The sequence below is a fragment of the Mesoplodon mirus genome (assembly GCF_964341445.2).
Source record: "Mesoplodon mirus genome assembly, chromosome: 16".
NCBI classification, from domain to species: domain Eukaryota; kingdom Metazoa; phylum Chordata; class Mammalia; order Artiodactyla; family Ziphiidae; genus Mesoplodon; species Mesoplodon mirus.
Window position 1 is genome coordinate 72501481 of NC_138992.1, and position 27233 is coordinate 72528713.

The 27233-nt window shown below is 41.4% G+C and overlaps 1 protein-coding gene across 4 annotated transcripts in view; it reads left to right on the forward strand.

Annotated features, from left to right (window-relative positions):
* Positions 1–27233, forward strand: part of NSMAF (neutral sphingomyelinase activation associated factor) — a 62184-nt gene that overhangs the window by 11849 nt on the left and 23102 nt on the right. For all 4 annotated transcript variants that reach the window (XM_082601343.1, XM_082601344.1, XM_082601342.1 and 1 more), the window contains 9 exons: positions 4598–4687; positions 7561–7639; positions 7739–7806; positions 7886–7922; positions 13501–13551; positions 16080–16151; positions 16442–16489; positions 16594–16646; positions 25526–25655. In XM_082601343.1, the coding sequence (XP_082457469.1) occupies positions 4598–4687; positions 7561–7639; positions 7739–7806; positions 7886–7922; positions 13501–13551; positions 16080–16151; positions 16442–16489; positions 16594–16646; positions 25526–25655 (628 nt within the window). The remainder of the gene's footprint in view (positions 1–4597; positions 4688–7560; positions 7640–7738; positions 7807–7885; positions 7923–13500; positions 13552–16079; positions 16152–16441; positions 16490–16593; positions 16647–25525; positions 25656–27233) is intronic.

Consider the following 27233-nt stretch of genomic DNA (forward strand, 5'->3'; position numbering starts at 1 on the left):
CCAGGAGCAGGGCCCCGAGTCTCCTAAAGAGATAATTTACAGTCTGAGACACCACTAACGAGGGAGATCATAAAATTATAAAACTTTATTTTTACTTTTTTTAAAGATTGGAACCTTTTACTCCATGGAATGCACTTTGAAAATCATTGTTCAGAACACCATGAAACTTTACAGTAATACTTTTTACATACAGAAATTTTCAAGTAGGTATAACTGAATACTTCAGTAATAAGAAAAACTCAAAAAAGTTTCTTAGTCCTTTGACTTTGAATAATATGATTTGGTTATATCCCTTTAGCATGTGTTTTACATTACTTACAAAATAGGCATATTGGTAAATTAAGGAGGATATAATTCATTTACCAAAGTAATGACTTTAGTTGTACAAGAGCTGATGTGATTATATTTTTATTGGCATAAAAAACACATAAGATACTTAAATAAAATTTTTAAAAATCAAAAAAAAAAACTTAAAAAAACACACACCTAAGATTTACTGTTTTAGCCTTTTTTTTTTTTTTTTTTTTTTTTTTTTTGCGGTACGCGGGCCTCTCACTGCCGTGGCCTCTCCCGTTGTGGAGCACAGGCTCCGGACGCGCAGGCTCAGCGGCCATGGCTCACGGGCCCAGCCGCTCCGCGGCATGTGGGATCTTCCCGGACCGGGGCACGAACCCTTAGTCCCCTACACCGGCAGGCGGACTCTCAACCACTGCGCCACCAGGGAAGCCCTATTCTTAATTTTTTGAGGCACCTCTATACTGTTTTCCATAGCAACTGCATCATTTTACAATTCCACCTGCAATTTCTTCACATCCTCGCCAATGTTTGTTATTTTTTTAATCGTGTATGAGGTTTTGATTTGCATTTTCCTGATGATTAGTGATGTTCAGTGTCTTTTCCATACACTTTCTGGCCATGTGCGTATCTTCTTCTCTGGAGAAGTGCGTATTCAAGTCCTTTGCCCATTTTTTTTTTTTTTTTTTTTTTTTTTTATTTTCGGCTGTGTTGGGTCCTCGTTTCCGTGCGAGGGCTTTCTCTAGTTGCGGCAAGCAGGGTCCACTCTTCATCGCGGTGCGCGGGCCCCTCACTATCGCGGCCTTTCTTCTTGGGACCACAGGCTCCAGACGCACAGGCTCAGTCGTTGTGGCTCACGGGCCCAGTTGCTCCACGGCACGTGGGATCCTCCCAGACCAGGGCTCGAACCCGCGTCCCCCGCACCGGCAGGCAGGCTCCCAACCACTGCGCCACCAGGGAAGCCCCTTGCCCATTTTTTAATTGGGTTAATCGTTGTTGTTGCTGAGTAGTTGTAGGAGTCCTTTCTCTATTCTGTATATTCACTCCTTATCAGATACGGTTTGCAAGTATTTTCTTGTTTTATAGGCTGCCTTCTCAGTTTGTGGACTGCTTCCTTTGCTGCGTGGAAGGTTTTAAATCTGATGCAGTCACATGTGTCTACTTTTGCTTTTGTTGTCAGAGCCAAGAAAGTCATTGCCCAGATGAAGGTCAAGAAGCTTTCACCTTATGTTTGCTTCTGGGAGTTTTATAGTTTCTGGTCTTAAAATTAGGTCTTTAGTCCATTGTGAGTTAATTTTTATATATAGTATGAAGGGTTCAATATCATTCTTTTGCATGTGAATATCCAGATTTCCTAACATCATTTGTTGAAGAGAGACTGTCCTTTACCCATTGTGTGGCTTTGAGTCTCTTGTCAAAAAGATCCAGAGTTATGAGAGTTTAGTTCTGAGCTCTCCATTCTGTTCCTTTGGTCTCTATGTCTGTCTTTATGCCAGTACCACACTGTTTTAATACTGTAGCTTTAATATCTTTTGATATAGGAACTGTGAGGCTACCAGCTTTGTTTTTCATTCTTGATTGTTTTGACTTTCTGATTCTGTATAAATTTTAGGATTTTTTTTTTCTATTTCTGCAGTAAATGCCGTTGAGATTTTAGTAGGGATTACATTGGATCTGTAGATGACTTTGGCTGGTATGGACGTTTTAACAGTATTAAAGATAGGATTATATCTTAAAAATTATATGGAAGAGCTGGTTGTCTATGAAGACTTTTTTTTTTTTTTTTTTTGCGGTACGCAGGCCTCTCACTGTTGTGGCCTCTCCCGTTGCAGAGCACAGGCTCTGGACGCACAGGCTCAGCGGCCATGGTTCATGGGCCCAGCCGCTCTGCGGCATGTGGGATCTTCCCCGACTGGGGCACGAACCCGTGTCCCCTGCATCAGCAGGCGGACTCTCAACCACTGTGCCACCAGGGAAGCCCATAGGAAGGCTGTTTTTATAGCAACAAAATTATGCCATTGTCTTATTGACGAATAGTTATTTTACCCTCTCTCTAAGAGGAGGAGTGGGGAGAGGAAGAAGGAGGAGAGAGGGTTGCATAGTTCCAGCCCAAGCAAAAGGTTTCACCTTATTAATATACAAGCTAAAAATAAGGGCCAAGGTACTTAGTATCTCTCTGATTCATACCTTCTTGGAAATTATCTCGGGCATCAAAGGACGCTCCTACCAACCTGAACTTTTGTGGTTGCACTGAAATTCAGAATAAGTATTAATAGTGAGTATTTTACACTGAGCTCTGGCAGTTTAGCCTATGATTAATTCTTTTTTTTTTTTTTAGCCTGTGATTAATTCTTGTTCATGGCTTTTAAAATGTAGAACAGGCCAATAAAAATTGCCTGTTTTGATGGTAAAGCTAGTTCCCGCTGTCATCATTTTTAATTTATGAGTTATTTTTCTGTTGGTTCAGTTTGTTTTAAAGCAAGCAGTATCTTGTTTCATGGATATAATTTCTTCTTTGTAAGGGTATTAATTATAGTCTTTTGACCTTTTCTTCTGTTCATTTTCTCTAGTCCTTCAAGCTGTGTTCTTCTGCTTGTTTGGTCTAGTTCTTTCACATTAGAGGCTGGTGACCTTGGGGTGTCCATTCATATTTAAGGGTGAAGCATGTAATTCTGTGTCACTGTGGGTAGGCCTTTTCTGTTGGGCTTCACTGTGGGATGATGTTGTAGAAGGTTCTTTGAAATGTTAGTATCCATAGGTCTTTTCTCTAGGGCTATTTAGTTTTTTCCAAAAATAGCCCACAGTCTGCTGCTTAGAGTGTTACATGTCTTCCTGCTTTCTGTTTAATCACTATCTTTTCATGCAGTAGCGCTGCTCTCCACTGTGCTTGATGCCTAGTTTGGAGTCTCTTGTTTAATTTTGGTATTGAAAAACCATGTGTAGGGCGAACCATCAGGGGAGGAATCTTGGCTGCTGGCCTTGTTTGGACTTTCAACGATCCCCCTAGGCTCCATCCCTACCTTCTTGGTACCTGATACCTGCAGTTGTGGAACTTTTTGGTTTTCTCCTGGTTGGTACCTTTTCTGGAGGCATCTGCTCTTCTGGCTTCTGATCACTGCTGATTCCTCCCATCTGCTTTCCGTGTCTCACAAATTTATTGGTATCTCTCATCTGCTTTTACGTCTCTCCAATTTCCTTTAGTCTGTGGGTTTTACTATTTTTTGTGTGTGGGGGTACTATTTAAAAAATATTTTTGCTTACATTGTAGTGTTTTTCCAGAGGGAGCAGAAATAAATACTTATGTTTATTCTGCCGTATTTAATCTAGATGTCTTCTTCCTCTAATACACCGGAACTTCATGACGCATCTCAAGTACCACACTTTTCATGAAAACTTCTCCCCGTAACTCTGGATGCCGTTGATGTTTCCTGGTCCTTACCACAAAACAAACAAAACCGTTGTTTTCAGTTCTTTGCCATATATTTGTTTCTGTGGCCATGCAACTAAATTAATACTTTTTCTGTTACTTTATTTTGTTTTTAAAAGTTTAAATCACTTAAAGCTTTAAAAAGAACTGATTTTCATTCCCATTTGGTTCAGCTTACTTGTTTTATCTATTAAATACCTGTTGTGTGCAAAGCCTTAGATTGGTTGTAACAGGAATATCTAAAGTTCTGCCTCTCAGAGGCACTGGTCTTGTGGAAGTAGCAAGAGAAACTCACCCACCCACGAGCCATGACAGTGGAGAACGGTGTGTGGTGGGGAAGAGGGGTGGGGAAGCCTCGTGTGTAGTCGTGGGGAACACTCTGTAGGTGGGAAAGCTCCGAGCTCTGTTCAGGCAACAGTAAGTTTTGTGTTGTTGTTGTTTTATTGGAGTATAATTGCTTTACAATGGTGTGTTAGTTTCTGCTGTACAGTGAAGTGAATCAGCTGTATGTATACATACAGCCCCTCCCTCTTGGACCTCCCTCCCACCCACCCCCATCCCACCCATCTAGGTCGTCACAGAGCAGGCTCCCACCAGCTATCTGTTTTACACATGGTTTTATTTCATGAAATTTGGAGTTTCTGTAAAGGAATAATAAATCCACCTGGTAAACAATTTTATTTATTTTATTTTTGGCATAGCTGGGCAGGTCTGTCTTGATAGAGAAGAGTGCCTGGCATATAATATACACTTAATAAGTGTTTGTTGATGTAATGGATGGAAAAGCACTGTGGGAACACATGCTTGAAATATTCTGTTTTCTTATACTTAAAAAAAATAAACATGTGGTTTTTGTTTTTTTTTTTTCAAATTTAGATTTTCCTTGCTGCTGCTTAACTTGGAGGAGTACTACTTTGAACAGCATACAGCTAGTCATATTCAGCACAAGGGCAGTCAGAATGAAAGGTAAGGAAGATTTTCGGATCTCTGAAAAGGCCTGGTTAGAACTCAGCAGCAGTGAGCTACTCTGCATGCTGCTCTCCACTAAAAGGGACGAGGGCTCTTTGGAGAAGTGTCTAAGTCAGGGGAGGAAATGTGGGAGGTGAGCCTGGACCATCTTGTCAGACTGGCAAGGAAGGAAGGTATCAAAAATGACTGCATGTGAATTAAAAGGGCACAAGGCCACCCTGAAGAGCTGGGCACAAAATGGGACAGATTGAACACCAGAAAAGAACAGTGGGGGCAGTGGATCGAAGTGTATCCGAAGGGCTCAAATCCATGAGTTCATAGTGACACATATGTAATAGAGATATATTGTTTCATGTGTGTGTGTGTATATATGTATATCAGTTACCTTCGAAGGATACTAGGACACCACCTCATTTTTCTAAAACTTGACAAACGTAAAGAATCAAGCATTTTTCCTGTTTTCCTTGTACAAATTGTACTTTAGGGTAACCAAATCACAGATCATTAAAGCTGCTCTTTGTTGAATTCTAGATAATAAACACAGAGGGAATGTTAAAAATTTCAACCCCTAGTGAATAATGGATCTAGATCAGGAGTCGACAAACTACGGTCACATCTGGCCTGCTACTTGTTTTTGTAAATAAAGTTTTATTGGAACACCCACTTGTTTACATACTGTGTGTGGTTGCTTTCCTGCAACACGGAAGTAGAACTGAATAGTGACAGAGACCAAATGGCCTGCAAAGTCAAGAATATTTACTATCTGGCTCTTGATAGAAGAAGTTTGCCAACCTCTGATATAGACAGAATCTTCAATGGCTGCTAAACCAGCAGATGAAAAGCCACTGAGAAATTTTTTAATGCACGTATCAAGATAGGCATTACCTGAACCCACTGCGGCCTCCTGATATGAGGGAAGTACATGTGCACTGCCTCTGACGAACCCTTACCAGAAAATCAAACCTGCGCTGGTCAAGTCTTTTAATCTTACCAATTATATAAAGGAAATGGGATAGAGGAAAACCACAGAGATGCGTTTAGCAAAGTTCGTAATGCGGGAAAATGAAAATTGCCTTAGATTAAGAGATACTGAGAGACATGTCAACTAAATGTAATATGGACTTTGTGTTCCAATTTGAACACACTAACTATAAGAACACACTTATGAAATAGAAAAATTTGAATCCTGGCTGTATCCTTGATGATATTAAGGAATTATTAATTTTTTTAGGTACAACAGTGATAGGTCATTTATTGAAAGAGTTTATCTTCAGAGATTCATGTTAAAGTATATATAAATGAAGTATAGGATGTCTGGGAATTTATCTAAAATCCAGCAGGGTTCTGAGGTGTTGTACACAAAACAAGAATGACTGCATGTTAACAACTGCAGAAACTAGGTGATTGATACTTGGGAATTTTCTATTCTATTTGTATTTGTTTAGCAATTGCCATAAAAGTACTTTTCTTAAGTTATTATTAGGTAATTTAGGGTGTTAGGAAAGTAAATGCAGATAACAGCATGGAAAGAAATGATATAAAATAAAAATTTAAAAGAGCTTTTGAGGAAGAAGAATTGCAGGCTAAATCATGACCTTCAGCATGACCAGCCTTCTTGTGCACTGGGTACATATTATCTACGTACACAGAGGTAGGCCTTTCTCAGACTGTGATGGGACTTTATCCTGTGGGTTAGAACGCCATTGGTGTATTTGTAAGCCAGGAAGGATGTGAGGTTTCTTTGATAGAAGAAGAACTGACTCAGCCGGGGGTGGGGTGGGAGGTGGGGTGGTGGTGGTGGGGTGGGTACAGAAGCAGGAAGAGCAGGTCGGTGTTTCTAGAGTATAAGTAACGTAATTGCTTCAGTTAAGAGGCCCTGGAATGGCCAGAGTAAGAAGCGTTCACTAGGACACTGAGGAATGACTGGAGAAATAGTCCAGATGTCATACAAGTGATTTTAAAAAACGTAAGATCCTTAGAGCTTCACTTGTACATAAAATGTACTCTGGGAAACTAATCTTAAGGTGATTTTTTTTTTATAAGATGATGTTCCAGCATTTCTTAACCTGTGTTTTGATTATATAATAAGTTATTGCCTTGGTTTGATCAATTGATAAAAGTCATCTAGTCAATAAAAGACAATCAAGTGTATAGATTTTTATTGGCTTCAGGCAAGTGAGGCATATGGGCCTCTAACATGCTCAGGCAGGCTTTTCCCCAAAACTCATTGGAGCCTTATAAATGTCCCAAGAAAGGAGAATGGTGAAGCTGATAACTGATTTATTTGATATTATAGTAGTAGGCAGATAGTCTTTAAAATTGCTTATTATCATAGAACCAGTTTTTCCTGGAATTCCTTTGTACCCCAGAATCACCGGTAAAAGCGTTCTGTGTTCTAAATTCAAACGCTTGTTATTTTTGCATGATTATAAATAAGAAAACAAAAAATCCCCTACCTAATCAACGTTAGATACTTAGTATTGCTTTCTGAATAGTTCTTTAAGATATAGGAAATTAAAAGTCAAAAGAATTTACCACAGACAGGATGGATCTGCGTTTCTTAAGGATCAGAAAACTGTTTCCCTTTCACAGTAGTTGTGAGGACCAGCTGAAGTAATGCGAATAAAATACGTGAGACACTGCTCAACCAGTGAGGCCGTATTATAACACATGCAGATTCTTTAACCTCTAGGGAGGGGGAGATGAGGAAAATATTTTTGCTGTATTTTCCAGCCTTTCATACCCTTCTCTCTGTTGATCTTTTATTAGTTGATACTTTAGTCATCTACATTCTAGTTAAAATGTATTATGATTCTTTTGTGACTTTTGTTACATTCATTAATAATAACCTTTTGTACTTTCATCTCTAGGAAAATCAGAGGCTCCTTAAAAATATGTTCAAAATCAGTTATTTTTGAACCAGATGCAATATCCCAGCCCATCATTAAGGTAAATGCATTTTAAATGTGAACAGAAATGGTCCTATTTTTTTGTATATATTTTACCTTGGCTTATTTTTTATAATATTTCTCTCTCAATTTTATCCAGATTCCTTTGAGAGATTGTATAAAAATAGGAAAACATGGAGAAAATGGAGCCAATAGACACTTCACAAAGTACGTCATTGTCACAACTGTGTAATTTTACTTCTACCAAAAGATTACATATATTTAATAACTTTTATCTGCATTTTAGGGCAGTATCCGGGGGGATCTCACTCATTTTCAGTCAGGTAAGAAGCACCTAGTAAACATTTTTTTCCGACCTGAACGAACATTTAAATGAATAAATACATACATGTGTGTGTGTGTGTATATACATACATATATATACACATTTTTTTAAGCACAATGAAATTGTTTGTAGAAATCTCAAATGAAGGCCACAGGGAATGATGTTTAAATTCTTTTAAAGTTAGTCATTGAGAACTATATGTCTTAGAAGCAGTGATCCCTGATGCGTTCCTTAATGTTCATGAAGCGTGTGGTGCCTGCAGGCTGTGTGGGTCCGTCCTGAGGAGTCCTGACAGTGTGTGAGGGTGGAGATAAAGGACTGCAGTTGGAAGGTGGGAGGCCAGCGCCCCCCGCTTCAGTGAGCTCAGATGGACTCATGGTGACAACCGAGGCCACGGCTCAAGATGTGTAGCCTTGTCTAATTATAGTATAATGCTTGGGGTCATGACCTTTTCTTCATTTCACATTTACTCAATATAGATTTTTGCATCCAGTACTGTGTGAACACTGGCAGTACGGAGATAAATCACACGTTTTTCCTCCTGTCATACACAACTGACCCTTGAACAAAGCGGGAGTTGGGGGCACTGACCCCCGCGCCCACACACACAAACAGGTGAAAATTTATGTATAACTTTTGACTCCCCCAGACTTACTACGAATAGCCTACTGTTGCCTTACTGATGACATAGACAGTTGACAACACATGTTTTGTATGTTATATATATTATATACTGTATTCTTACAATAAGTTAGAGAAAAGAAAATGTTATTAAGAAAATCATAAGGAAGAGAAAATGCATTTGCAGTATGTACTGTACTTATCCATACTGTAAGTTTGTGTCATCTGTTTCTAAGATGAGTCATGTCTGTCAGTACCTACATCAGTATTGTCTTAATGTGATACAAAACACTGTAGATGTTAAATGTGTTACTAACATTAGACATCAAAAGTGAAAAGATAATGTGAAAAAGAAACGTGTTATTCACAAGTGTGATTCATGCACTGATCATGAAGAAGCAGCAGGATGATTGCTTGATCGTAGCCTGTGTCCTCAATACGATTGCTTCCCAGTAGCCCAGCCTGTACACTGTTGAGTGAATCGTTCTAAAAGTGTTATGGCACACAGTGTTGTATCAGATTCATAATTCAGTATGGGAAACGTGGTTACATTTTATTTTTCAAAAAAAATTTTTAAATTTATTTATTTATTTTTGGCTGTGTTGGGTCTTCATTGCGGCAAGCGGGGGCTGCTCTTCGTTGCGGTGCGTGGGCTTCTCGTTGTGGCTTCTCTTGTTGCGGAGCACGGGCTCTAGGCACGCGGTCTTCAGTAGTTGTGACGTGCGGGCTTCAGTAGTTGTGGCTTGCAGGCTCTAGAGCGCAGGCTCAGTAGCTGTGGTGCATGGGCTTAGTTGCTCCGCGGCATGTGGGATCTTCCCAGACCAGAGCTCGAAGCTGTGTCCCCTGCATTGGCAGGCGGATTCTTAACCACTGCACCACCAGGGAAGCCGCAAACATGATTACATTTTTTTTTAAACCCGGGATGATAGAGAAAGACATCTGAACAGTAATGTAATTCTTTGAAAGCAAAGTTATGAAACCAGAAAACTAACACATGATTAAGCTTATATTAAAATCACTCCCCTTATGCCTATGCAAGGATAGGCTGTCCACTTCAGTACAAGTCTCGCACACGATGTTCTACACTATGAATACTTAGGTGGTGATGACAGTGATGAACACAGAAATGTATCATACACTTCTTCCACATGGTTATTAGATGTTCACATGAAGACAAACACAACAGGTGAATTTATTAACTGCACGGCAGGGTGATTGTTTACTAGTCATTAGGTGGAAGTGGAGCGTCACAGAGGTCTTCATTCCTGTTGTCTGTCTTCATGTTGAGCAGGAGGGGGGTGGTTGGTCTTGCTGTCGCAGGTGGCAGAGATGGAGGGGGGATGGGGGGCAGGAGAGGCAGACACACTCAGTTTAACTTTACGGAAATACATCATGATTTCTGGCTGACTTTTCTGCTTTTTTTGTTCTCTAAAAATATTGCTATACAGTACCAATCCTTCTTCCACCGTTTGCTTTAGTTTCAGTGCCTGTGTCCTAGAAGGGTCCATGTCATAAAAGAAGTCAAAAAGCAGTCTCAAAAATCAGAGCCTGCTGCTAGGTGGTCTTATGTCAGTTTGTTTCCTGGCACTGCTTCTTCTACATCTACTTCCTCATCATCTGGCTCTGGTTTGGAAGCTCTCATCTCCATCTGGTTGTCTTCTGTTAATTCCTCGGGTGTGGTGTCCATTAGTTCTTGAATTTCTCCAAGATCCATATCTTGAGACATTTCAACCCCCTACCTTTTTTTGCCATATCCAAAATCTGATTCATGATTTCCTTGATAGGCTCTGTTGTAAATCCTGTAAAGTCATGCACAGCATCTGGACACAGTTTTCTTCAGCAGGAATGTATTGTTTGGGGCTTGATGGCTTTCATGGCTTTTTCTGTAACAACCGTGGCATCTTCAATGGTGTAATCCTTCCAGACTCTCATGATGTTCTCTTCCACAGTGTTGACGGTCCTTTGCACAGAGTACCATATGTAATGTAATAAGCCTTAAAGGTTCTATGACCCCTGATCTAGAGGCTGAATTAGAGATGCTGGGTTTGGGGGCAAGTAGACCACTTGGACACCTTTGGTGTTGAACTCATGGGGTTCTAGGTGGCCAGGGGTATTGTCCAATTAAAAGAACATTAAAGGGCAATCCTGTACTGGCAGAATACTTCCTGACTTCAGGGACAAAGCATCGATGGAACTAATCCAGAAAAAGGGTTCTTGTTGTCCAGACCTTCTTGTTGTCCAACCAAAAGACTGGCAGCTGGGGTTTCCTCTTCCCTTCAAGGCTGGGGGTCAGCAGCTTTATAGATCAGGGCAGTCCTGGTCATCGACCCCATTGCATTTGCACAAAACAGCAGAGTTCGCCTATCCCTTCCTGCCTTAAATCCTGGTCCTCGTGTCTCTTCCTTATTAATGAATGTCCTTTGTGGGTTTTTTTTTTTTTCTCCGAAGAGGGCACTTTCATCTGCATTCACACCTGATCGGGCGGATACCCTTTCTCCTGCGTGATTTCCTTGATGGTGTCTGGGAGCTCGTCTGCTGCCTACTGGTTGGCAGAAGCTGCTTCTCCTGTTACCTTGACATTTTCAAAGCGAAATCTCTTTCCAAAATTATCAAACCATCCTTTGCTGACATTAAATTTTCCAGCTTTAGATCCTTCACCTTCCTTTTGCTTTAAGTTGTCATATGATGATTTCATATTTAGTCATCACGCAGCAACCCTGCACGCACATAAAAGCTGCATTTTCAGTACGTGATAAAAAGGTAGTTGACACAAAGTGCCGGGTTCTCCCGCCTGCTGGGTAGCCGCCTGATGGCTTCACGAATTTCCTTTTCCTTTTTACAATGGTGTTTCCATTGGATCCATTTATCCTGAAATGGCGGCAAGCGCAGCTGCTGACTTCACCTCGGCCAGTGGTACACATATCAAGTCATTCAGCGTTTTCTCGTCACGTCATGAATTTGCTTCTCGGGAGCGCTGCCAGCATCACTATAGTGGCACTTTGTGTGGGTCCCAGGGTGTCACCCCCGGTTTGCAACCTTATACTAAACACGATGGAAAGGGCACGAGAACCAGGAGGGGTCACCTTTTACCGCGATGCCCGATTCACTGCTGCTTACGCGGAGATGAATAGCGTCCGCGGGCTTCGGAGGCTCCTCTCAGCACTCGACCTCAGCGCAGCATCCCAGGAGGCGGCTGTGAAGTTATGACCGTGACACAGTGTGAACCACGGTGAACGTATGCAGCTGTGATTTCACGCTGCATCTTTAGTTATTTACACTTCTCTTGACTAAGATTGGTGCCATCCATATACGGTCTGTTAGCGTGTGCATAAGTTTCGATAAGTTTTAACTCTTTATCGTAGGTTTGTGTATGTTTTATGGTTGTAAATGATATGATAGACTAGTATCTACATATATTTTATGCACTCATGACATAACAGTTTCTTAATTTTTCTGATATTTCTAGGCTACACAGTTCATCTTCTTTCAGATTGTCCCAAATCTCCACATACTTTTCCAATATATTTACTGAAAACAATCCACGTGTAAGTGGACCCATGCAGTTCAACCCCACGTTGTTCAAGGGTTAGCTGTACTTAATTCATCTGTAGATCTTTAAAAAATTATAGATGAGAGAGGACTAGAGCTCATACCACTGCCTTTTTGCTGTGAATCTCACCTTCTTCACCTTGGAAATGAAAGGGTGGAGGAGGTCAGCGTTGGCTCCACTCTCTGCGGATCTCCAGCTTCTTGACGTGCTCAAGTGCTGTGATCGAGCAAGCATGGGAAAAGCTGTGGGAAACACAGAGGCAGAGATTTCTTTACGCTAGGACTGGATGCGAAGCGTTGAGATTCTCAAGGGCCAGCCTCCAGTGGTTTTGGGATCAGTTAGCCCTCTTGTTCATGGCTCTTTTTAATGCACATTGAAAATTATTTTATGAAGCCTGGGAGATATCAGATTAGGTGATTTTCTAAGTCTGCCTTCCATGATTCTAATAATTTTAGGGAAGCAAACATTTCAGGGGCTATCTTTGACTTCATGTTGTTTTGACTGGCAGATATGAAAGCAGTTATGGCCATCTGTTTGGGGAAGGACACCACTATTGATGATTCCGGTCCACACCTGTGTTCTCATTATTTCTAGAGTATCATTCTACACTGTCGCTTTATTCTAGAAAGTCCTTATCTTGAAAGGAGTAGGTACTTTTTCATTTGAAAGTATAGTTTCCATTATAAAAATATACATTTTAGTATAATTTTAATAAACTTAAGAATAAAGCCCCCAAATCCTTTCACCTCCTTTCAATAGTTTGTATAAGAGGTCTCATATCAAATAAGCTCAAAATCAGCTTTACATCAAGGCGTGACTAGATATAAGCTACTCTTTCAAGTATTAAGCTTCCTGGGTTAAGCACACAACCAAATAAACAGAACTTTTGTGTTTTTTGATTACTTACCAGGTCACAGTGTTTCAGAAATATGTTATGGTTCTTTAGGCTTTTAGAGTTTTGCTTCCAAATATTCTTTTGCTGATAGAATAAAGGGGAATGAGTGTGTGTGTGTCTGTCTGTCTGTCTAGAGAAGAGAGTTTTCTTTATGTTGATGAATGGATTTCATACCACAGTGACTTTGTTTTACTCATTTCTTAGAAAATCAGCCTTAGATTAGCTTCCTTCACTTGTCTGGTTACTGGGTACAAGTGATGACATTCATAAGACATCTTAGACATTGTATTTATCCGGCAGTGGTTGCTACCTTGTTGCCTTGATGAATCTCTTTTTAATTTAATGTTTGTTATTTTAACATCAGAACTTTAAAGCCATACTAATATTAATGCAAGTGCTTTTGGAAACATTATATAACGATTTAAATTCGATTCATAACATCCTAATTAACAGTAACTCATTACTGTGATAATGTTTAATATTTTACAAGTTTTGATTTGTCTTTCTCAGGTATATTTCATTAAAGAACACAACATTGTTGCACCATATAAAATAGAAAGGGTAAGTAAAGCTTTTCATTTATCCCCAGCAATTTACATAGTGATTTTGAGCAATAAGATTCTGTGTCTCTGTTAACTTCTTTAATGCAATATAATGGGTATTTAAAAGCTTTCCCTAGCAGTTATAAAAAAAAAAATTACCCAAGGGAATGACAGACTTTAGTCCAAGAGATTTCAATTAACTTTTAAACTTCAAAATAGGTGTGTCTATTAGGGGAAAAAAAAGCTTAAATTATTAGGTTAAAAGTTGAAATCAGAATATGCATCATTTAAAAGATTATTTACTGGATATCAATGAGAACTTCTTCTAAATGTTTGAGAAATACTTACAGGCTATAAAATACCCTTATTTAAGAGCTCAGTAATAACTTATAAATGCTGATTGGGTAGAAGCTCTGAGGGGCCGTGAACACAAGACGTGTAACTAGACGTTACATCCAACCGTTCTGTGCTTTAATTAATGCTTTATGCTGCAGCTTAGTATGCAGTAAAGGGATAACTCCTAGCAGAAGAGTTTTTACGAGACCTAGAGATGGGACTAGTGCTCCTATAAACGATACCTCTGAATTAGGAAAAGCCACCCTCTCTGAGCAGACGTCCTACAGGCTGGATGGCAGTTCCGGTCACAGGCCAGCCTGCGGGTTCTCAGTAGCAGCTTGGAGGGGACGCGCCAGCCACGTGCAGCCCCCTCTGAGTTTTATGTACAAGAGACGTCTGCATGCGCCGGTCACTCAGAAACGGTGAATACTGAGATCTCGTCACTCACAGGTGGTGCTCCTGGCGCTTTGGGAAGGACGGTTCTTCACTGTGAGGGGCTGTCCCTTACGTTACAGGCTGTTCCCACGCACGGAGTGCCCCCTCTGCACTGTCCGCCTTTGTCCTGTGGCACCACACATTGACAGGTGCCCCGCAGGGGTGGTGGAATGCCCCCCCCCGCCCCCCAAGCTGAGAACCGCTGCCTGCTGTACTCTTCTGGCAAAGGCTCTCCTGTCACCCACTTGAAGTGCAAAGCTGCTGAAAAGTTACATAGAAGGAAATGAGTAAGGTTTTCTGAAGCAAAGAAAAGCTCTTGTGAATTAGGACATCAAAGGATTCTCAGGTTTAAAGGGGCGGGGTTGTGACTTGGACCATGATCATGAGACTTGATCTCTCCCCTTATGGAGAGACTGACTCAGTTCCCTTTGTGAGAAATCCAGAAACCAGTGAAGAGTGCCCTGTGCCCCAGGTGAGCATGAAATGAGCCACACTGAGGCTGTGGGAACATTGTAGCATCCTTTCACCATAGCCCCTCCCCGGCACTGTGCCACGTGCTGGGAGGGAACTCCCAGCTCCCATCTTCTCCCTGCGGAGGGAAAGACAAGATGGGACCGTAGGTCCAATGTTCTGGCTTTTGGGGGCAGCTGCCTGAGGGACTGGCTTCTGTCTCACCTGTCCTGGACCTCTGACAGGACCCATAATGCTCTAGATGCCTGGGGACCCCTGAAAACAGGAAAGAGCTGGGCATCGTGCAGCCGCTCCAGGGGACCCTGCGCCAGAGACATGGGCAGATACAGCCCAGCAGACTCACCCTCGGGAAAGAGAAGAGTGCAGCTTGTGACACATAAAATTACCCGTCACAACACTTGCACACCCGGCCTCAGAGCACCTGAGTGTATGAAGCCAGCACTGACAGGACTGAAAGGAGAGACTGACAGGAGCACAGGACCGAGGAGACTCCGTCCGAGCCCCGCCTTCAACAGCGGGTAGATCATCCAGACAGAGGGTCACTCAGGAGACGGAGGACTCGACCAGCACTCCAGCCAGATGGGCCTCACAGACGCATACAGAGCATCCTGCCCAGCAGTAGCAGGGGACACACTCTTCTCACATGCACACGGGACGTTCTCCAGGACAGGTCACGTGTCAGGTCACAAAACAAGTCAACAAATCTAAGAAGATACCAACCACCATGGAGTGAAACCAGAAATCCATGGCAGCAGGAAAATTCACACGTATGTGGAAATGAAACAACACTCTTGAACAACCAATGGGTCAAAGAAATAAAAAAGAGAAATTAGACTCAAGAGGGAGGGGATATAGGTATACATATAGCTGATTCACTTTGTTGTACAATAGAAACTAACACAACATTGTAAAGCAATTATAATCCAATAAAGAAGTAAAAGAACAAAACCCAAAAGACCTCAAGATGATCAAAACGAAAACAGAACATACCAAAACTGAAAAGATGCAGCAAAAGCAGTCCTAAGAGGGAAGTTTAGTGTTAAACGCTTACCTTGAAGATCTCAAGTTAAAAAACCTAACTATACACCTCAAGGAACCAGAAACAGAAGAGCAAACTAAGCCCAAACTTAGCCGAAGGAAGGAAATAGTAAATACAGCAGTAAATCCAACAGACTGCTCCCCCGGGGCCCTCATTCCGTGTGGGCTGTGGGAGGACACGCCAGGCAGGCGCCTGCATAGGTCAGCGGGGGCTGCAAATGTCGTAAAGGGATGGGTCCTGACGTGCTTGGTCTCCCTCTTTTTTAGGGCACGATGGAATATGTCTTCGAGTTGGATGTTTCAGGGAAGGTGGAAGGTGTCGTGGAGACATTGCTTCAGGTAAGCCAGGGCTTTTCTCAGACATTCACTGGCAAACTGAGGCATAAACGTTTTTTTAAAGAATTTCATACTCATACGTCTTACCAAAACCATAACCTTTTTTATAAATCTGAAACAAATTTACTTGAATATGTTGAACTTGAAAACTATACATTAGGAAGAAGCCATAGATATATCAGAGTCATTCTTACCTGTTACTAAGTAACAGGTCGTGTTTCATTGTTTCTAAGGAAATATCTTCACAGCATCTGAGAGAAAAAATAAATTCATGTATATTTATATAATCGTAGCTTCACAGAGCATCCTGTCTGGATAAACTTGGGGATCAAACTGCTATGGTAAGAGTTTCTAAAGATCTGTATCTTTATTGTGAATGAACATGTATTGATATGTCACTTTTAAATCCTTATATCCATACTTTTTAAATGATTCTGTTTTAAAGATAACAGCCATTTTGCAGTCCCGTTTGGCTAGGACGTCATTTGACAAAAACAGGTAAGTTTTCAATGATTTTGTTCCCTGATTACGAAAGCTGTGGCATCGTCCCCTGGTGCCTCATTCAGTGTGTCCAGAACCTATAGTGGGCGTTACCACCTGCCCCACCCCAGACCTGCTCGTCTGGGGGGACGGCCCTGGCGTCAGTGCCAGAGCAGGGTCTGGGGCCTCCTTGCCACTTGTCCCAGCTGACATCTGTCCATCAGAAAGGCCTGGTGCCAGCTGCTCTCCACGATCTTCCCAGTCTACGAGCTTCTGTCCTTTCACACGTTAGCGCCTCCTTTCAGGCCACCAGCCCCTGCCACTAAGATCACAGTGACAGCGTTTAGGTTGTCCCCAACTCCAGCCTTCCCTGCTCCAATCCTGTCTTCTGCACTGTGTCGAATGTACTTTTTTTTTAAAACATCTTTATTGGAGTATAATTGCTTTACAATGGTGGGTTAGTTTCTGCTGTATAACAAAGTGAATCAGTTATACATATACGTATGTTCCCATATCCCCTCCCTCTTGCGTCTCCCTTCCTCCCACCCTCCCCATCCCACCCCTCTAGGTGGTCACAAAGCACCCAGCTGATCTCCCTGTGCTATGCGGCTGCTTCCCACTAGCTATCTGTTTCACGTTTGGTAGTGTGTATATGTCCATGACACTGTCTCGAATGTACTTTTAAAATCCATTCTTTCTAAAGAACTTATTTCTTTATATCGCTTGTCTGTTGGAAACTCTTCCAGACTTCCAGTGCCTTCGGGGTAAAGTCTTCACCTCACCTGCACACGGGGCGCCCTGGTTTAGCCTCTGTCACTGTTCCGGCCGCCGGTGGCTCTTGAAGGCTCTGCTCTGGATCTCTGCGTTCTGGGCGGTGCCCGAGGCGCCTTGTGGCCTCCTGCCTCTGAGCCTCTGCTCGGAATGCTCGGCCTCCTGCCTCCTCTGCACCTGCCCAGCTCTTCCTGCTCTTCTCGTTTCAGCTGAGCTGGCAGTTGTTCTGGAAAGTCTTTCCCGACCCGTCAGGCTGTTAGGTCCCTTCCTAAGGTGTCCTGCGGGGACCTAGAGACCCATGTTCTTACTGATCTAGTGGAGTTTTGTTTCGGTTTTTGGTTTTGGGGTGTGTTGGGTTTTTGTTTGTTTTGGGGGTTTTTGGCTTTTCTAAGTATCCAATATATTTTCTGCAAGTAAGTATACTTTTATATTAACCTATTCTCTTATTTGTTTCTTGCCTTATTTTAAGTAGATTTCCTTCTGTTAAGTAGATTTGGGCTATTTGTCTCCATCTGCAGTATCACTGTATGAATTACTGTAGCTTTAGGACAACTCTTAATATCAGGCAGTACAGGGTCCTGCACCATATTTCCCCTTCTTAACTTACGTCTTCACTGTTCTTGGTCTTACACACTTCTGTATAAATTTAGAATCAGCTTGTCAAGTTTCATAAAGGAAAGGCGTGCTGGGATTTTGACTGTGATTGCAGTGAAACTTTCCATTTATTTAAGTCTTCTTTATGATTTTTCTTTATAAAGTTCTTTCTTCTCTTGTGCTACATTTATTCCAAGTACTTCGTATTTTTGATGGTGTTGTAAATGATATCCTAAAATATTTCATTTTATTGTTGATACTTAGAATGTAGTAGATTTTTGTGTAAACCTGCAACCCTGCTACACATTGTGACCCATTCCGTTAACTTTATATAGAGATTCTCTAATATGTACAAAATCTTATGTAGCGATTGTTTCAGTCTCTAATCACTAGATATCATTTTTATTTTAGATGTTTATTTTTAGATTTTTGTATTTGGAATCCTCAGGCCTAGGGCAAAGTAGAAAGTATTGGTTGAATAGATTCATTTATGGATTATTATGTGCTAGGCTTTTGCTAGAAGCTTATGTGTATAAATGAGATTCGTTTGTAATATTCTGTTTTATTGCTACCTTTGTGAGATTTGTGACCCTTACACTACATTTTCAAATGTTAAAGAATTTGCCAGAAAAGCCATCTGGCCAATAACGTGTTTTCTGTGTTTATGTTTGTTTACTTCTTTTTCTGTTTCACCTATATAGCATTAATTTTCTTTTCATTTTTGTACTTGTAGGATATATTAGTTAAATGGATTGTTGGGAGGAAACAATAGCTTCCATTTTAGGAAGGAAAAGGAGTAATAAGAATTAGTTTCTTTTGACACACTTAGAATGCGTAATTTTTCTAAGTAGCGATTTAGACTTTAATCCTGGACTTCAGCATGACATTAATTTTAAAAATGGTTCACTATAAAACTTTTGACTTATCCAGTCTCCAAAGTGTTAGGTTGAAGAATTTGGGGAAGACTTTTTTGCAGTGTGAAGTGAGATATTTCAGGATTGTATACTTCCTCTAAAAGAAAGAAGGGAAATTTTTGCTGAGATAAATTTTCATCATACTTCCAAGGAAATGCTTTTTCATTGAAACTATATTTATTTTTCCCTGTTGTTCATTCTGAAAAAGTTCAAGTCTTCACAAGTTGAAAGATAATATAGTGAACACAGATACCTTATGAGTCACCAAGCGTCAATTTGTCAACATTTTGCTGAATTTGCTTTGGTTCTTACATGCTCATGCTTGCTCTGTGTGTGTGTGTACATGTATAAATAATGCATATATGTCTGTATATATGTTGTATGTATGTATACATGTATAGCTGATGTGCATATGTATGTATGTTTGTATGATACATATAAAATATATGCATACAACTTTTCCCTGAACCATTCGAAATGACACTGCAAGACTTCCTGACACTTCACCCGTAACTACTTCAACATGTATCTCTCACAAGAAAGTTCTGTGACATTCCTCCGTACTGTTATAACACTCAAGTAGCAATATTCTGTATGCCGGGTAATTTATAGCTCCATATTCAGGTTTCCCCATTTGTACCCCAAAATGTCCTCTTTAAAATACTTTGGACTAATTTTAGATTTAAAGAAAAGATGTAAAGACAGTGAGTGCAAAGAGTTCTTTTGCCCTCATCCAGTTCCCCCATTATTATATGTTTAGTGGGTGTGGATGCTGTAATCCTAGATTTGTTGGCTGTAATCCTAGATTTTTTATTTTTTTGATGCTATTGAAATTTTATTTTCCAATTGTTTGTTACTGGTATATAGAAGTAGTTTTTTGTTGTTTTTTTGTTTTTTAGAAACAGTGACCTTGTATCCTGTGACTTTTCCAAATTCAGAATTTACTCATTAGTCCTAGCATGTTTTTTTGTAGATTCCATAGAGTTTTCTATATCCATAATTATTTAATCTGTGAATAATGACAGTTTCACAGAAATACTTGTGGCTTTTATTTCTACTTCTTGCCTCATTGCACAGTTTGATTAATAGACGCAGTGGGAGCAGACATTCTTGCCTTGTTCTTGATCTTACAGGAAAAGGGTTTAATGTTTCACCATTAAAGAATGATGCCAGCTGTAGGTTTTTCATAGATGCCCTTTATCAGAGTGAGGAAGTTTCTTTTTATTCCTGGTTTGCTGAGAGTATTTTCAAAAATAGGTTTAGAATTTTGTTAAGTACTTTTCGTGCATTTATTGAGATGATCTTTTTTTTCTTTAATTCTGTTAATATTGTGAATTATGTTGTTTTTTTCAGTGTTAAAACAACCTTGTATTCATGGGATAAATCCAACTTGCTTATGATATATTGTTCTTTTTACATATTGCTGGATTTGCTTTGCTAGTATTTTATAAAGGATTTTTGCATCTCTGTTTATGGATATTGCTCTGTAAATCTTAGTGTATTTGTGAGGTTTTGCCATCAGGGATATGCTAGCCACATAACGTGAGTTTAGAAATTTCCCTTTATCTTCTGTTTCCCAAAAGAGTTTGTGTAGGATTGTATTTCTTGCTTAAATTTTTAACCACATTTACTGGTGAAGCTATGTAGGCCTGAAGTGTTCTTATTTAGTCAGTCTATTTGCTTGACACATAGGACTAGTTAGATTGTCTGTTTCTTCTTGTGTCTATTTTGTCAAGCTGCATTTTTCAAAACCTTTGTCCAGTTCATCCAAGTTGTCAGGTGCTGGCACCAAGTTGTTAATGTCCTCTGAACCTCAGTAGGATCTGCAGTTATGGTCCCTCTTTCATTCCTTACGTTGATGCTTTATGTTTTTTCTTTATCAGTATTGCCAGAGGTTTGCCAATTTTATTAACCTTTTTAAAGATCCAACTTTTGACTTTATTGATTTTTCTCTATTTTTATATAAAAATCATTTTATATAAAATTGATTTCCACGCTTATGATTTCCTTCCTTCAGCTTACTTTGGGTTTAACTTGTTCTCTTTCCAGCTTCCTACAAAGTTTAGATCACTGATTTTAGACCTTCTTTTATAAGTAGAACTAGAACATAAATTTACCTCTAAGCACTGCTCAGCTGCATCCCTCAGATTTTAATATGTTTTTATTATCATTCATATGAAATATTTCATAATTTCCTTTGTCATTTCTTCTTTGACCCATTGGGTTTTTTCTTTGGGTTATTTAGAAGTATGTTGTTTATCTTCTCTGTATTTGGGAATCTTGTTACTGTTGTATTGTTATTGATTTCTAATCTAATACTCTCTTGGTTCAGAGAGTATATGGTTCAGTCTTTTTTTTTTTTTTTTTTTAATTTTTGGCTGTGTCGGGTCTTTGTTGCTGCGTGCAGCCTTTCTCTAGTTGTGGCGAGCGGGGGCTACTCTTGTGGCGCGTGGGCTTCTCATTGAGGTGGCTTCTCTTGTTGCAGAGCCCGGGCTGTAGGCGCACGGGCCTCAGTAGTTGAGACACGTGGGCTCAGTAGTTGTGGCTCGTGGACTGTAGAGCGCAGGCTCAGTAGTTGTGGCTCGTGGGCTGTAGAGCGCAGGCTCAGTAGTTGTGGCGCATGGGCTGAGTTGCTCCGCGGCATGTGGGATCCTCCTGGACCAGGGCTCGAACCCACGTCCCCTGCATTGGCAGGCGGATTCTTAACCACTGTACCACCAGGGAAGCCCTGGTTCAGTCTTTTGAGGTTTGTTGAGATGTGTTGTGTGGCTCTGCGTACAGTCTGTCCTGACACGGGTTTCCCAGGCCCGTGACGGGAACGTGTGCTCTGAAGTTGTGGAGTGTAGTGCCCTGTACACGTCATTTGGGGCAAGTTGGCTGATGGTTGTTCAGATCATCTGTACTTTACTGACTTTTTGTTGACTTGCTCTGTCAATTACTGAGAGAAGGGTGTTAAAATTACCAGTGATGATTGTGGAATTGTTTATTTTCCCCTGTATTTCTGTCAGTTTATGCCTTGTGCACTGGCAGGCTCTGTTATTAGGTTTACATACATTTATAAGACACCAGTTTTCTTACATGTTGTGATTGCATGCTATATCTTTTTCTATCCTTTTTACTTTTAACTTGTCTGTGTCTTATTCTGTTTCCAAAAAACACACTTTATATAGTTGTCTTTTTATATAGTCTGAAAGTCTCTGCTTCTTAATTGGATTGTTTAATTCATTTATAATTATGTAATTATGGATATAGTTGGTTTTTAAACCCACTATCTTAGTATTTGTTTCCTAGCATTTCATTTCTTCTTTGTTTCTCTGATCGTCCTTTCTTGCCTTCTTTTGGGTAAATCTGGTATTTTAAAGTATTCTACTTTTTAGCTGTAGTGCTTGGTGTCATTCTTAGTGGTCACTCTGGAGCTCACAATATGCACCTTGTACATAGCGTACCTTCAGGTAAGAGTGTATTACACTCCTTTACAGTCGTTCAAGAGCCTTACAGCAGTGTGTTTCCACATAACCCCTCCTGCCCTTTGTGATCTGTGGTTTTATATTAAATTTCTACGTATACTATAAAACCCATGATATGGTGTTATTTTAGGTTTTTAAAGAATTTTTTTTCCTTTTTTTTTTTTTAGCAGTACGTTCTTGTTGGTTATCTGTTTTAAATATAGCAGTGTGTACATGTCAATCCCAAACTCCCAGTCCCAAGAATTGAGATACATGCATTTATAGGTACATAAATTAAAATACTGAGAAATAATTCTTTTCTATTTACTTGGATATTTGAATACTTATGTTTCCTAATGCCTGTCTTTCCTTCCTGCAGAACTGGTCTTGCATCTGGTGTCATTTCTCTGAAGCCCAAAGAACTTCCTGTAGCATTTCTTACATTGCATATCTGGTCAGGATGGATTCTCCCAGCTTTGTCTGAAAATACCTCTATCTTACCCTCGTTTTTGAAGGGTGTTTTTGTTGGAGATAAAATACTAGGTTCACACGGTTTTCTTTCACTACTTGAAGGGTTTTTGTTCCATTGTATGTTGCTGTCCATTGTCTCCTGTGAAAAGTCACATCATTTGTCCTGTTGTTACTGTGAATTAAGGTGTAGTCTCTCTGCGCCTGTCCTGCTGGGGGTTTCCGGGTAACGGAGCCTGTGAACTGGTGTCTTATATTAGACAGTTTTCACCACTTTCCACCAGTGTCTCTCCTGCCCCGTCTCCTGTCTCTTCTCCTGTGACTTGAGTTACACTCATGTTAGTATGTTTTATAGTTTCGCTTAGATCTCAGACACTCTGTTCTGTGTTTTTTTAAATTCTTCTTCTTCTTCTTCTTTTGTCTTGTTTCAGTTAGGACGTTTTTATTGGCCTTGTTTTCAGCCACATTGGACTTTTCCTCTGCCATGCCCAGTCTGTTAAGCTTGTTTAAGTTATTCTTCATTTCCTCTAGCCCAGATTTTCATTTCTAGCATTTCCTTTCAGTTCTTTTTCGCAGTTTCTACTTCTCGGATGAAGTTTTCCTTCCCTTCACGTGTGTTTTCCATCTTTTCTTCTAGATCTTTTAGCACATTTATTACAGTTATCTTAACGTCTCCCTCTGATGGATCCGACGTCCGGGTCCTCTTCCATGGAATCTTCTCTCTCATGAGCGTGGGTCATATTTACTCACTTCTTTGTGTTTCTTGTAATTTTTTGTGTGCTGGGAAGTTTGTTTTAAAGGAACTGTAGAGGCTGACCTAAGGAATATTTGCCTCTGGAGGTGGTCACGCCCACTCCCATCCTGCCTGCTGCTTGCCCTGGGGGCTTTGTCAGTGTAATGAGTGGAGCTGGGTTAAATCCAGGTCCCCATGCCCAGTTCCACGGTGGGAGTGAGCAGAACTGTCCTCAACGGGGCTTGGGGTCGGTGCCCTTGAAGGATTTGGAGATATCCTTGTGCTTCACAGCTGAGCCTCGAGCTCTCCGCCCATGGAGCACCTCTGCCCTCCAGGCCTGACTCCTGCTGTCTGGCGTCTCCCTCATCCTGCAGCCCTTGCCCCCTGTGGAAGATTGCCCCTCGTCCTGCCACTCAACTGCTGGTCCCTTCATTTAGGTTTCTCTGCACCTGAGCTTTCTGATGGGTTTCTAAACATAGCAAGGATTGTGTAGCTCATCTGGCAGGTTTTGTGGTTGGGATGAGAGCTGTGAGGTCTCCTTCACGTCCAAACTGGAAGAAGAAGCCTGCTGCTGTATGATTTTGTGTTTGTTTTTTTGAATACATTTATTTATTTTATGTATTTATTTTTGGCTGCTTTGGGTCTTCGCTGCTGCACACGGGCTTTCTATAGTTGTGGTGAGCGGGGGCTGCTCTTTGTTTTGGTGGTGGGCTTCTCACTGTGGTGGCTTCTCCTGTTGTGGAGCACGGGCTCTAGGCCTGTGGGCTTCAGTAGTTGTGGCTCGCGGGCTCTAGAGCGCAGGCTCAGTAGTTGTGGCGCATGGGTTTAGTTGCTCCACAGCATGTGGGATCTTCCCAGACCAGGGCTCGAACCCATGTCCCCTGCATTGGCAGGTGGATTCTTAACCACTGTGCCACTAGGGAAGCCCTGCTTTTGTTCTACTACTTACAGAGGAGACATTTTTTTTTTTTTTGACTGTGTTGGGTCTTCCTTGCTGTGCGTGGGCTTTCTCTAGTTGCTGCAAGCGGGGGCTACTCTTTGTTGTGGTGCATGGGCTTCTCATTGTGGTAGCTTCTCTTGTTGTGGAGCACGAGCTCTAGGCACGTGGGCTTCAGTAGTTGTGGCGCGCAGCCTCAGTAGTTGTGGCTTGCAGGCTCTAGAGTGCAGGCTCAGTAGCTGTGGCGCACGGGCTTAGTTGCTCCATGGCATGTGGGATCTTCCTGGACCAGGGATTGAACCTGTGTTCCCTGCATTGGCATGTGGTTTCCCAACCACTGCGCCACCAGGGAAGTCCCAGAGGGGACTTATTTTTAGCTCAGTTATTTAACTAAGTAATTGCCTAAACTCTTGATGACTTGGTTATTTCCCTTCTATATTTTTTTTAATTAGTAAAGCAGAGCGAAAATGGACTTTTTTGATGAGTTAACATAATTTAGGAGGGAGTGGTGATCACCTTTGACTGGTTTTACTGCAGTAGATCCACAAAAGACTATACGTTGGAACTGACGTGCAAGTAATTGTAATTATGTACCCATAGCCTTATAGAATGTGGTGTGAAGTAAGTGCTACCCATGCCAAAACAGTTTCTGTGACAATAAAATAGGTCTTAATGACACAAAAATAGAAAATTATGTTAATGTAAGAATAGTTTCAAGGCCGACTTGCTTATTTGGGGAGAAATGAAGAGTGCCAATAACAGGGTTATTTGGTATTTTTTACTTGTCTGTCTTCTCTTCTTTGATATGTAACCTCATCTGCTTTTAAAAAAAATCAAGTATTCATTATACCATTGAAAAGAAAGTCAGTTTTATTTAGGCGACTGATTTATATCACCAGTTTTCTTGTATCAGATGCAGTGTTTAGACACCTGTTCTGCAGAGTCACTTTGTAGCCCCCTCAGATAAAGTTAAATCTAGAAAGTAGATCGAGTTCTGATTTTTCTTGCTTTTGCTGGAAAAAACATATTCTCAGATTCCAAAGTGTTTCTGAAAAGCTGCACATGGAATGCAAAGCAGAAATGGTGACACCTCTGGTGACGAATCCTGGCCACGTGTGCATCACTGACACCAACCTGTATTTCCAGCCTCTCAATGGGTACCCGGTAAGTAGTCTGTAGGCCAGCGGAGGACTCCTTTGGTGTTCCCATTTGTGTCTTCAAGCTCTCTTTCCTGTGAACTTGACTTGACAGTTAGAGTGTTCTCACATTTTGGGGAGGGTCACAATTACCCCCCGTCCCCATCCAGCATCTGGTGTTTAACGGCTCCCCGTGTAATCCTGATGCACCCTCACCCGTGTTTGAGCTCTTCTGACTTACTTTCTGTTACTTCGGGGGAAAAGAAACCCTGCCCCTTCTGATTTTAGTAAAGGGTCATTAGAGGTTTATGCCTTTCTACTCGGAAGCACATCTGCAAGAGAGCAATGAAATATACTAAGGTTAAGGAGAGCTGGATGTTTTCTGTGTATCTGCTTATACGTACACCTAAGCTGTATTTCTCGTTTTCCCTTAATTACACACCAAATCAGCAGATCTGCATCTGTCCCAGAGGAGCAGTGTGAAGTGGCCCCTCCAGCCAGTGCAGAGCTGCATGTGGCATGGCTGTCACTGGGCAGCTGCAGTTCTGCTGCTGTGATGCTGGAAACACCTCCTCTTGCACGATGACTTTAGACTCACGAGGCCACACAGTAAAGCTGAACTCAGATTTCTGCACTACAACTTGTAAAGACCGGCGGCTTTATCTAGATACGGACCCTTTTCAGAGTGGTTCTCACTGAAAGAACAGAAACCCTAAGCTCTGCTAATGCAGTTGGACCGCTTGGCAGGTAGCTTCAAGACAGGAGTGTTCTCTGCCATGGAAGAAGTTCTCCGGCTGGTCAGGCATCACCTGTCACTGAAACGTGAACACTTTCCTAAGTGAAAGGTGATGCTATAACAATTCTGTCCACCAGGTGGTAGGGCACACTCGCCGGGCCCTCCAGCGGACACAGTACACGTTGCTGATGGCATTCTTTGTGGCCTCATCAGTTGGCTGGACCAACGCTGTTGCTGTGGCTTGGGTCAATACTTGAGCAACAATATCTGAGTATAAGCCACAGCTTCAGGGTCCCAGGTCTGGGCTGGGGGCCTTGGCCGGTCTTCAGGCAGCTTCCACGGCTACATACCCTGCGTCTGCAGGCTCTCCCTCCCTCTTACTTGGAGGGAGGAGGGTGGACCTGTCGCCTTTTAGCCAGTCTCAGTACCTTTTACGACCTTGCTCCTCTCTCACTAGCATTTTAAGGCTCCAGAGAAGGGAGAAAATTTTCCTCCTTATAAAGCTTAGAGGCCCTGCTTTATACTATAGCTGTTTATGAGCCTTATTACACTGTAGTTTAAGGAGCTAAAAGACAGGATTCTAAAAAAAAAAAAGCTGTATGTCAGTTCTGAGCAAACCGTAGGTCTATAAAATAGGAACATTCCTGAGAGGAGGTCTACACCAATCCTTTAATATTTCTTACCACTCAGCAACCCTGCAGAAACCTGAAAGCTAGATGCCTGCATTATCATCCTGGGGGGTACCGGCCAGGGGGGTGGGTAGGGGGACTGGTCCACGGTCACACAGCTAGTGAAAAGGGCAGACCGGCGTGTAAAGTGAGGCATGCCCTGTTCTCAGAGCTCACTTTCCAGGTGTCCAGGAGGGACCCG